We start from the raw sequence: 13,402 nt of genomic DNA on the forward strand, positions 1-13,402 counted from the left end.
TCACTTGTGTAAGTTTCTTTCGTGGGAATGGTGCTTCAGCATATGGAGTTACACCTATAACTCTTGTGATTGAAATTAATTGTGGATGAATTTTTTTGTTCTGGTTTATATTTTATTTTTGTATTGTTGCAGAATTAAAAAAATCACTAATTTACATGAATACTGTTTAAACTTAACATTCTATTTAGTGAAGAGCGCATTCTTTCTAGTAGAGTAATTATTTTGTCACATCAATAATTTACAGGTGATACAACAGAACATGTAGAACTTTTCTTGTTTAGAAGAAATGAAAATCGAAGACATAATGTAATAATCATGAGTTCTTTGCAAAAATCAGAAGATATAAAAATCGGGAGGTAGGCGTGGACCGACCCCAAAAATTGGGAGTTTTTTCCTTCCTCCTGGCATGAAAGTTGACAGGTATGATGTAAGGTCGCGTACATCAAAGCAAACTACAACTCAGCTTTTACAGTATTGGCATAATTTTCGAAGCATTATTTCTGAAACTTCATTATTGTATTTTGGAAATATCATTCAAGTTTAGCGCAATGGTGCCCATGATTCGACTAAATGGGATGTGCTCAATTCAGCATGCAATCAAACCTACAATGTACATGCGGTGGTGCCATTATATAAATACCTACAGTAGCCTAATTGCGAGTGTTGAATTGAACCATGCTGTCATTCTTGTGTTGTCATACTGGGATTACATTTTAATTAGTTAGCTATTTACAATTTCAAAACAAAGTAAAAACGTAATTACCGGGCACTGATATAAAATGTCCAATGCAATAATGCATACAAAAAAATAATTGAATCAAAAGGGAAAGGTAGTGTTACAGCAACTTGCGATTGCTAAATTCTTGTCATCGTTCAATCAGAGTATACACAATTATAAATTATGCAGAAACAGTAAGAAAACAGAAAATTAAATAAATTACTTAAGCATATATGTAATTTGTATTAAATATAAGTTTACCTAAAAAATCGCATTTAGAATTTACCTCATGCATCTTGAGATGTCTCGAAGTTGTGGGTCAGCTTATACGCGGGTCATGCACTTTTTAGTTTTTATACCTGTTCAGTTTGGGGGGTCGGCTTATACGCGAACAGGCTTATACACAAGTATATACAGTAAGTGTATCAAGCTTCATGGAGAAAGTTTGCATGATTTCAAACACATGCTGAGGAAATGAAAATAAGCTGTTTAGGGAGAGAAAGGCAAAGTCAGGGTTACATTTGCCTGTATTACATTATATATTGGTTGAAATGGAGTCGGGGTGAAGATTTCTTGAATCAATAATTGTCAACATGTCAAAAATGGGTGGGCATGTTAATTGTCAAGAATTGCATTGCCACTAAAGAATTACAGAATAGTATTGGATAATTATATTTTATATTTTTGGGAGAATATTTTGTGTGGACCATAAAAATAGTTTAAACAGCATGCTTCTTGAAACCAGAACTGTCTTCCTTACAATTATATTTTAAATCCTGCTTGTACAGTATAGGATTTCTGACAAATTATCCAAAAATATTTTAATAAGAATCTCATAAAACAGCCATTAAAGATATGAGCTGATGTATTGCTTTGTAAGGGAGGTAACTTCTCTGAGCTTTGTGGTCACAGCACCTAAACTCAAAATGACCATTCTAATCTAGTAGACAGGCATAAAATATCCATGAAACTGTTGACAGCAATCCAGATTTAGAACAAATGTGCAAGCAGATCTGGGTGTGTACAGTTTGTTAGGAGTAATCAGTACAACAAATAGCATAGACTGTGGTCTGCATCGTGCACTATGCAATGCAGACAGGGATTTTTGTTTCTGCAGTTTGACTCAGCTTATAAGTGAATAGAGATGGTATATAATTCTTCAGTGGTTATGATGAGAAAAGTTGCTGTAAGGTCAAACAGTACACAACTGGGCACTGTACAATTTGGTTGAAATTGGTCCAGTGATTCTAGACAACTAGCTACAAATAGCAAATGTTATGGGCAAATGATAAAATATGGATGATACATGCTGAACACAGGCCATACTATCAGCTCACTATACACGTCATACCATAAGCTTACAACACAGACCATACTATAAGCTCACTACACAAGCCATACCATAAGCTCACTACACAGGCCATAATATAAGCTCACTACACAGGTCATACCATAAGCTTACAACACAGACTAAGCTCACTACACAAGCCATACCATAGGCTCACAACACAGCCCATACTATAGGCTTAATATACAGGCCATACCATAAGCTCACAACACAGGGCCATACTATAGGCTCACTACACAGGCCATGCTATAAGCTCACTACACAGGTTATACCATAAGCTCACAACACAGGCCATACTATAAGCTCACAACACAGGCCATTCTATAAGGTCACAACACAGGGCCATACCATAAGCTCACTACACAGGCCATACTATAAGCTCACTACACATGCCATACCATAAGCTCACAACACAGGCCATACCATAAGCTCACTACACAGGCTATACCATAAGCTCACTACACAAGCCATACCATAAGCTCACTACACAGGCCATACTATAAGCTTAATATACAGGCTATACCATAAGCTCACAACACAGGGCCATACTATAAGGTCACAACACAGGGCCATACCATAAGCTTATAACACAGGCCATACTATAAGCTCACAACACAGGCCATACTATAAGGTCACAACACAGGACCATACCATAAGCTCACTACACAGGTCATACTATAAGCTCACTACACAGGCCATAATATAAGCTCACAACACAGGCCATACCATAAGCTCACTACACAGGCCATACCATAAGCTCACTACACAGGCCATACCATAAGCTGACAACACAGAGCATACCATAAGCTCACAACACAGGGCATACTATAAGGTCACAACACAGAGTATACTATAAGCTCACAACACAGGGACATACTATAAGCTCACTAGGCATTAGAGCATGGTGAACTAAGCCTCATAACATTTTTTATTTACAAGAATAATCACCCTGGATATTCTTTGTGTGGAAGTTATGAATAAATATATGTCAGGTTACCCTCCTCCCATCTTTGCCATAAAATGGAGGTCTTATAAAGGTTACTTTTTCTGAAATTAAGGAAGATAAAACATTTTTTTACAACTTCTGGCAAACATTTCCAAGGACTCCACTCAACAGTGTTTACATATTTTCTGCATACCAGATATATAATTTATTTACTGGTCACAGAACAGTGTCCTGACTAGTTGATACAGTCAAGCTCTGATCACTTCCAATACAAATCTGATTGATATAGATGAACACTAATCACTTTCAGTGAAATAATTAATCAATATAGTTGAACACTTACCACTTTTAGTGAAATGATCAATGAATATAGTTGAGCACTTACCACTTTTAGTGAACTGATTATCTGATATATTAAACACTTTCTGTAAAAAGGTTAATGGATCTAGTCCAGGTTTTTATCGTTTTCAGTGAGCTGATTAATCAATATAGGTAAGTATTGATCACATTTATTGAACTGATTGCTTGAATAGTGAAGCACTGATCACTTTCAGTTAAATAATTAATCAAATATGGTTGAGCATTGATCATTTGCAGTGAAATAATAAATCAATATGGTTGAGCATTGATCATTTGCAGTGAAATAATAAATCAATATGGTTGAGCATTGATCATTTGCAGTGAAATAATAAATCAATATGGTTGAGCATTGATCACTTTCGGTGATAAAACTAATTGTTAAGTTATGATTTCTGTGATCAATTTTGACCAAAATTCAGTTCTCTTCCATCCATTCTGCTTCATATTTCAGGCTGTTGAAAAACAGCTCCTGTGTTGGCATGACATCAAGTATAAAATTTACCATTAATTCATTATATTTTTTTAGGTGCAAATTTTCATGGATTTTTTAGTTGATACAAACCACAAATTCAAAGACCATATGAATTTTTTTTCTCTGTGGACAATGTATTACCTCTTCTTGAATCTATTTAATTATAGTACCAATGAAAATATTCTTTCCTACAAAACAATTTAAATGTGCACCCTCGAACAGATGAATATACATGTATAGTAATTGAACATTAATTGATCATTAATGAGATGAAATCAATCAGCAATCATGAAAATTCATACCAATAATTGTAACCTTTTAAAAGTTATGGTAAATGAAAAAATAATATATGTAAATGAAGCCAGATGCAGGATGTGATTATTCACTGTAAGTTTCAGAGGCTTATTCTATCATTTCTATGATTTATTGTCAATTGTATGACATTACTTTTTGGGGTTGTGGGCACTGATCTCTTGGGTTCACAAAACACTGTTTTTCAATATTGAGAAAACCCCAACTCTGTCTGAAAGGTTGGCAGATATGGATGTGATCATGTAATATCAATTTATTAATATGCAAGGAAATTAATCATTATTTAACCTGCTTGAGATCTTGACAATAGAAACTCATATTCCAAGACTGAATTAAATCCCAGTAAGAAATATGACCTCAAGACTGGTAATTAACCCAGGCATTCAGATGCAAAATCACTGCTTTAATATATTTTGATCTTGATCATTATCAGACTTGTCAGAAATCTTGGTTATGTAGCTCCAGTTCCATATTTGATTAAAACTGGATCAGAAATACGACCTCCAGACTCAACAGGACAGCCATGTGTATAAGTAAGTATGGAAGTAAAACAATGCCATTGCTTACGTAGACATGTGCCAGTATTTGTGCTTTCATCATCTACTGTTGTTCTATTTAATAAAAATTGTAAACTGGAAAACATTCTGCCTGACATTTATCATTGTCATATTTATAACTACAAGCAAAGTTAGTGTTAATGATGTTTTGAAAAACAATTTTTTAAAAGGCCTTTTTTAAGGTTGATAAACATTTATTCAAAACATTCTTTGATTGTAACTTTTTTAAGGTAAATATTGACTTCTCAGGGTTTTCTTCTTTAAGATTGATAAAGACTTTCATTGACAGAAAAGCTTTCAAAATTTAAATAATGTTAAATTGAAAAACTGTAAATCTAGGGTACTACTCCATTTTGCTGGTGAATGCTAAACTGTGTGCCAGGGATGCTACAATCTTCAACATATGGACCTTAAAACTTTGGCCATCTTTGTTGGGAAAGTAATATCACTCTGCAATGAATTAGACAGTGCAATTATGTAAAAGTAAATCTAGAATGATACCAGTCACAGTTAGAAGCATTTTATACACAAAAAATAAAAATAAAAATCACATGTTCTATGGAGCACTCTAACTCGGAAGCATGTTGCCAGCCTGCCATAACCATATCCTGGCTGTTGTCAAACATGTTCAGGTCACTGATGAACAGGCCTACATTTTCCAACACATCAAGGTTATTCAATCTGAAAAAGAAGAAAGAAAATCTATGGCAATGCTCATTTTATGTTTGGAGTGGGGTTGGGGCAGAATACTGGAAAAAAAAATAAAAAAAATAATAATAATAATAACAATTATTATAATGATAATAATACCATAATAAACCCATATACCTTTTCAAACAATTTTTTGGCAAATATTAACTGACAATATGTTTGCCTATTAATAAGCCCGCCCCTTTTTTTTCACAAATTTATTAGATTGGCTGATTTGCAATGACTATGGAATTATAGTCCTTTTTAGGGCAAGACAATTTATTCAATTTTCACTGAAATGACCTATCCAAGAAGAGACTTTTAAAATGATTAAAATGACATGCCATATGACTCATTTTTTAGATCAATTCCCTTTTAGGTAAACGCTATAAAAATCCAGCCCAATGAGATCTCCCCATTTACATCCAGTACTACCTGTTTAGCAACAGTGATAAAATGAAAATCATTTTAGATTTAAGCCTACTGTTTACCCACATATAGACTTATCCTGAATAATTATGTTAATTGTTTTCTGGTTATTATTTTCAACCAATCAGCAAGCTTCATCCTGTTAAATGCTACATTGAAGATACTAGCACAAATAGACAAATAGGCTGATTCCATTGCTCAGCCTGAGACCTAAATACTAGAAGAAGAAAAAACACTTTTTTTCACTCAGTGACTCCCACTGTCTGTTCAAACGTTCAATACCATCAGTCAAAGGAAAATTAACTCTTATTTTTTTTTATGTGCCCTTAATGAATATACTAAGGGAATGAATACCCAAATTTTATTAAAATCCATTTAACAGTTTTAAATATATGGACAATTAATTTTAAACCTTAACATTCAGGACTATCAGTTACCACAATGGATATAGCTGTAATGCCACTAAGGTGCAGCCAAAATGACAATACATTGGCCTACCAAGCCATTGTTGCCATAAAGTTCATTTTTGAACTGTAAAACAAGACACACTGAAAAATGATGTTAAATCTGAATTCAAATTATGGAGATAAAAGAAGAATCAGATTTTTACAACTTATCTGGCCAACATACTACTTTTCACTGTGGTAAAATAATTATAAATGATTCACTATGTAAACCAAATTTAATTAAGATTAATTAATCCCAATTAAATCCAATTAAATCCAAACTTTCTAAAACAATAATATTTTTTAGTTACTGAGAATCTGTGTAATCTCAATTAAATCCAAACTTTCAAAATTCTGAGTTACTGACACTGCATAACCAGAATGGACTAAATAATGTCACAGGTATAGTCAATTACAGACTGGACTAAATAATGTCACAGGTATAGTCAATTACAGACTGGACTAAATAATGTCACAGGTATAGTCAATTACAGACTGGACTAAATAATGTCACAGGTATAGTCAATTACAGACTGGACTAAATAATGTCACTGGTATAGTCAATTACAGACTGGACTAAATAATGTCACAGGTATAGTCAATTACAGACTGGACTAAATAATGTCACAGGTATAGTCAATTACAGACTGGACTAAATAATGTCACAGGTATAGTCAATTACAGACTGGACTAAATAATGTCAAAAGTATTGGCAATTACATGATGACATCCTGTTTGTTTGTAAAGTCATCAACAGCAAAAAAAATAGTGAAATTATCCCTGTCAAAAGCAAAACTTCATTCAATATCAAATTTTCATCCAATTTTACATTTGTCACAAGCAGTTTATTTTCCTTTCTAATACTTTTTTTTATCAACAATGAGAAAGAAATAAAATTTTGGTACTATCAGAATACTGACTGCATTTACCTCTTACTAAAATTAGTATCGCATTGGTCTTGTCAGGCATTTTCATACAATCAACAGATAGTTGATTAGGAAGGAGTTTCCTGTTTAGGGCATCATTTTCCCTGTCTCCTGGTCCAGAGGACAATTGTTCTTGATTTCAATAGACTATACTACATAAATAAAATACTAGCAATTGTTTTTAATGTCATGACAATTTTGACTTTGATTAGGCTCTGATGAACCAAATGCTAGTACTACTGCTTTCTCAGAAGCAAGACTTTTTATGTTCACATTTTATTATAAATGGGTTTTCTTTATTTTTATTTATTATACAAATTTAAAATACAGTATTACTAAAATTAACTTCTACCTAACTGCAACATTATACTATTGTCATGATCCTGAATACAAGAACAACAGAACTTGACCTGGTATTCCCAATTTACCAGCATGCAAATGACACCAATATCTATAATAGTACTGATTAGGCTGACAGTTGAATGCCTCCAATGAATAAGGTAAATCTGCCATTGTCAATATCAATAGATCCCTGCCTATGCATGCCTTCCTACAGTCATATATCAATTAATATGGTAAATCAGATTAGGTTATCAGACTGAATACAACATTTCGATTTGCTAAAGACTGTGCAATTTAACATATGATACATTTTTTGCAAACGATTGTACTTTTAGTGAACAGTTCTCAAGTACAGAAAAGTAGGTTGAGTGAGTTATACTTTTGTAGCTTTTTTCTGAAATCAACTTTTTATTTGCTAATTTTTGTATTTCTTTGTCAATATTGTAACTGATCATGCATAATAAAATCTGCTGCTGTGTGATTTGGATTTTTAATGTAGCTTTAACAATTTTAGTCATATCGCTACGATGTCTGCAGTGTGACAGTTCATAGTGATGTCTAGCACTGGGACATCATGCTGCAGACATGTAAATAATGTCCCATCCAGTCACATTATCCAAACACCAGGCCGACCAGTCCTAACACTAATCTTATAATGCTGAGCACCAAGCAAAGCAAGCTGCTAGTACCATTTTTATAAGTCTTTGGTATGACTCAGCTGGGGTTTGAACCCATGACCTCCCACATCAGAGGTGGACCCTCTAACCACTTAGGACAATGGAGTGGTCAGCTGCATTATGAAACAGTAAATATGTGTTTATGTTGTTCATTTTGAAATCATCAGCTGTATCACCATAAACCTTGATCTGTTTACATAATTTTAAACTTTAAAACAATCAGGGTCACTGTTCAAAATTGTATGCCTGTTGCTCATTAGACAATTTGGTACCATCTGTGCATGCTTATGAGTTATGTTATGAGTCCAACTGCAAAACAATGAAGACCCACATCTGCCATAGCATAATGTGCCTTCAGATCAGGGTCTATGTTGTTTGTTCTACTGATTACTCCTAGCAAACTGCACAGACCTAGATCTGCCAGTGCATTATGCAATGGCAGATCTGGGTCTGTGCAGTTTGCAGTTGGACTCGACTTATAAGTGAATATATGCAGTGTTATGGACCAACAAACTGAAATCAACAACAACATGACTTGAATGTCTGTCCACCTGTATAGGTATGCAATCGTTACCTTGTGAAACAAAACATCAATGAACTCTGATTTGAGGATTATTTCAATTTTAGGAAGTTTTTGTAAAAAACACTAAGAAGAGCAAAATTATGAGTAATTATACTTTCCAAAATTTTATTCAACTTAAACAAAATTAAAAGATTCCTATGAAAAGAATATATCCTTTTAAAACCAATTTTCACGTGTGAGATTGCATAATTGAGTAAGGAACAATTCTGAAAATTTGTTGTAATGGATGGAAAATAGCTGGATGGAAAATAGATTACTTAAGTATTAAAACATGAAAACAACTATATTTGTGTCTGTACAAAATGTTTGCCCTGATTCCTGCTGCCAACAAGAAAGTGGTAAAAATAAAAACTGATATTATTATATACTCATTTTTTTCTCCATTAACTTAATATTGTCAGAATCATTCAATATTTCTCCATTCTGTACTGCTTCATACTGTGTGTCTAAAAGTAGCATTGTGTGTTAGGAATTACTTTTTATTGTAAACAATGTATACTCATGTGGCAAATGACAGAGATTTCAATTTATTAGATTTGTTTATGGATGCCCTAAGCAAGCTGTTTGATCCATCTAAAAGTAGAGATGATAAAGTCGATGATGTGGATTAGTTCACCGAGTCCCAAAAGATACTTTTTACTTAGCAAATGACTGAATGTGTTATCTGCAATGTCCAGTGATGGCTTTATAACAACAAATGTGAGACATGCAGTATTTAAAATATCATTGTGATCATTTAAGTAGTTATTTAGGAGAAATGTTCACAGTGATTGGCAAATCAAAATGTTCACAGCGATTGGCAAATCGAAATGTTTTTCAGGCTATGGGCCTTGCACTCTAGAATCTATAAAAAATAGTGTAGATGACATATTAAGGTCAAGGGCTACCCCATCTCTCTCAGAGATGTCCTATATTACCAGTCAGAGCAATTATTAAATTCAAAAGCAAAATGTAACTGAAGAAGCCAAGGCTTTGGTAGAAAAGCAAGAGCCTCAGAGCCAATAAGTCAAAACAATGAAGAAACCTTAGTTTCTGCAAAGGAAATGGGCTTTCAATCTCCACCCCTATTGCTTTGCAATTTGTCCTGTTTTGCTTTTTTTTTCATATAAAATATTTTGATTTATAATATAAGTCATACAAGTCATTCAGTTGGGGTCCCTCCAAACAACCATGTGATAGTGCATAAAGTGTGTGTGTGTGTGTGTGCATGTGATTTGGATTTTTAATGTAGCTTTAAAAAAAATTCAGTCATATCACTACGATGTCTGCAGTGTAGCAGTTTATAGTGATGTCTAGCACTGGGGCATCATGATGCAGACATGTGGCATGATGTCCCACCCAGTCACATTACCCTGACACCAGGCTGACCAGTCCTAACATTAACCTCTTAATGCTGAGCGCCAAGCGAGGCAGTGGTTAGTACCATTTTTGCAAGTCTTTGGCATGACTCAGCTGGGAATTGAACCCACGACCTCCTGCATCCAAAGCAGATGCTCTAAAAACTAGGCCACCAAAACAGTTTGTCCATAAAAAAATATCATCTAATTTATCGCTGATAATAACAATGGCAATAAATGTACTTACCAATCCGTATGTTGCATTTCCTCAAAATACACTTTGTAAGACAATTCTGCTAATTAGAATTACATGGGTTCCAAAAATAGATCCACATCATGAAATTGTACTGTAATTTAGGCTACATTTCTAACAGAAATCACATTCCCAAGGACAATTTACGGCACTCAAAATCGAAATGAACTTGATTTTCCCTAACAAACAATATTCAATCCTGCATCTTCTTCAGAATTTCAATTAAAAGAATTTCATATTTTTTCCCACCTTATCATTCCAAACTAGCAATGACAAAAAAGAAACACATGTGCAGCTGCATCAGGGTCAGTCCCTCCAGCCACATGCACATCATATGAAATTGACCTAGCTCTTAAATCTGGTCCATCACAACTAGAAAAGCAGAATTTAGTTGGATCAACAGAAAAACAAAATCCCTCCATTCCAGACTAACTAAAAGTTTGTTTTAAGGTACATTCATTCATAATAAGATTCTAAATTTTAATTTTAAGCTGATCAAAGTGAGATTTCCTTTTTCAATGAATGACCGGCTGTGTCGTAAGCTACCAAGTTCAAAGATTGCTGGGTTGTGCTATGTGCATATGAAGACTATTACTATGTATTTGTTGAACTACAGTTGTGTATTTACTTTGAAATCCAGCAGAAATTAAATTATTTTGTTCTTGTAGCATGTTCTTTTTATTATTCAGTGTTAGGTAGAAAAACAAAATGAGTACATAAAACAGAGCATACTGCATTTGGATGCCTATTCTGAGCAATACTTCACTCCTAATGCTGTTCTTTTTCCCATTCAAATGCAGTAACCTATAAATACTTACAAAATTGAACTTTTCTCAAGATGAAACATGGAATGCCAATACAAGTAAAGGCACTACCAAATTAAATGGCCCTTCATTACGCCACATTTTTTTATAAGGTGCATATGGCTATGATAATAATTTATTACATCATAGTAAATTTATATGTATAACATACTTCTTTATAAGAGGGTTTCATTATATGGCAGAATACCATCTATACTCACAAAAAAGTCATGTCAAAATGCAAACAACAAAGATCCAGATCTGCCACTGCATAATGCATCTGTAGATCTGGGTCTCTGTTTTTTGTTCAATTCATTACTCCTAAAAATTTGCACAGACCCAGGTCTGCCAGTGCATTATGCAATGACAGATCTGGACCTGTGCAGTTAGCAGTTTGACTCATCTTATAAGCGAGTATATACAGTACTCCATGACTCCCATGATGAGTGTGTGTGTGTGTGTGATTTGGATTTTTAACATAGCTTTAAAAAAAATTCAGTCATATTGCTACGATGTCTGCAGTGTCACAGTTTATAGTGATGTCTAGCACTGGGGCATCATACCGCAGACATGTAGCATGATGTCCCACCTAGTCACATTATCCTGACACCTGGCCAACCAGTCCTAACACTAACCTCTTAATGCTGAGCGCCAAGCAAGGCAGCTATTAGTACCATTTTTGTAAGTCTTTGGTATGACTCGGCTGGGGATCAAACCCATGACCTCCCACATCTGAGGCGGATGCTCTAACCACTAGGCCACTGGAACGGTCCCATGATGAGTGAGTAGTGTACTAAATTGTCTATCATTTTGTGTACACTTTTATTTATTTATTTTTTGGGTTGCATTAATAATTAAGTGTAAAAATAATAATTTTTTTTAATACTGATTTTCAAATTTTGCAAAATTGGAATCAGAATATAATATTCTCTGTATGAAAAATTGAATTAAAAGAAATAATTATCTTTTTTATGGGTTGATATTTGTATACAATTTTAGGACATTTTTACATTTACAGTGTAAACCTCCATCACTGTCTGGATCTTTGTTATAATTCACTTCCTGTTAGAAGGTAGATATTGGCATGGATCATATTTCATTAAGTTGTTATGAAATCATGAACTTCGTTATAAGGCAGTATAGTCCGTAGCTATCCATGGAAAGTGTTATAATGAGGTAGTAAGTACTACCCTGAATATATTACTAGCCCTTACAAGGGAGTGCATAGAAAGATGATGGCATTCCAATCCTTGATGAATTTCATTTGTCCCCTAAGAAGCAGGTGCTTTCTGTGTCCTGAAGGATCTGGACTGGCTTGGTCAGTAAACTGGCTTATAATGTACCTATACTCCAGTTCAAAGGTCACACTCTGAAGGCTAAGCACCTAAAAATAAAAATAAAACATTAAAGAATTCATGTACTTATTCAAAAACTATAAAAATTAAAATATAATGGAAAGTAAAATCTCTTTTTTTTGAGAAGAAAAAAAGTATTTTCTGTAGGAATATATTTTCTGTTGTCTACTGTATTTAGTTATGTACAATGTATACCATACAATAAACAGTGTAGAACAAGATCAAATCAATCACACTGTGCATCAGAATTGAATGTCCATGCTGTTTATTCTTGATATAATTTATAGACCCCCAATGCATTATGGAAAGACAGATCACACTGCTTACAACCAGAATGTCCCCTGCTGTTCTCAATGATGGAAAAAAAGACCTCAGTTGTAAATAGTGCTTATTTTAATCTTCTCATGGTTATCATTGCATCCTAATTACTTGAATAATGTCATCACGACCCAGTGACATGTAATAAATAGCAATGAAAGCAATAGTTTAGGCTATTGAAACTGAATGATTTCTTCAATTTTTTTCCATTTTAAAGTTACTTGAATAAAATTACAAATTGAAGTGCATTTATTTAATTGATGGGTTAAACATTATCAAATATTACTTTCAAAGCCTATCTCTAATTATGATGTACCACTCTTTTCATATTTTGCCTATTCAGACACTTATCTGCCAAAAACTTACCAGCCACAACCTTCTGCATGCCCTACATGCTTGTTACCTTGACCTCAAAGTCAAAAGGTGTGAGCAAGTGTACTACAGAATGAATAGTCATTGCTTCATAGTGACATAATCCAGGCATGAATAGTTACTGAATAGTCATCAAGAATAAATAGTCCTGGCTTCAT

General features: G+C 33.9%; 1 protein-coding gene across 3 annotated transcripts in view; it reads right to left on the reverse strand.

The window, feature by feature from the left end:
* The window catches only part of LOC149787657 (soluble guanylate cyclase 89Db-like), a 351,631-nt gene that overhangs the window by 48,943 nt on the left and 289,286 nt on the right, over positions 1-13,402 (reverse strand). For all 3 annotated transcript variants that reach the window (XM_089973848.1, XM_089973849.1, XM_089973847.1), the window contains 2 exons: positions 12,414-12,583; positions 5,265-5,394 (listed from right to left, as the gene is read on the reverse strand). In XM_089973848.1, the coding sequence (XP_089829974.1) occupies positions 5,265-5,394; positions 12,414-12,583 (300 nt within the window). The remainder of the gene's footprint in view (positions 1-5,264; positions 5,395-12,413; positions 12,584-13,402) is intronic.

This window comes from Sinohyriopsis cumingii, chromosome 11 (genome assembly GCF_028554795.1).
Source record: "Sinohyriopsis cumingii isolate HCF-2022 chromosome 11, ASM2855479v2, whole genome shotgun sequence".
Lineage (NCBI taxonomy): Eukaryota > Metazoa > Mollusca > Bivalvia > Unionida > Unionidae > Sinohyriopsis > Sinohyriopsis cumingii.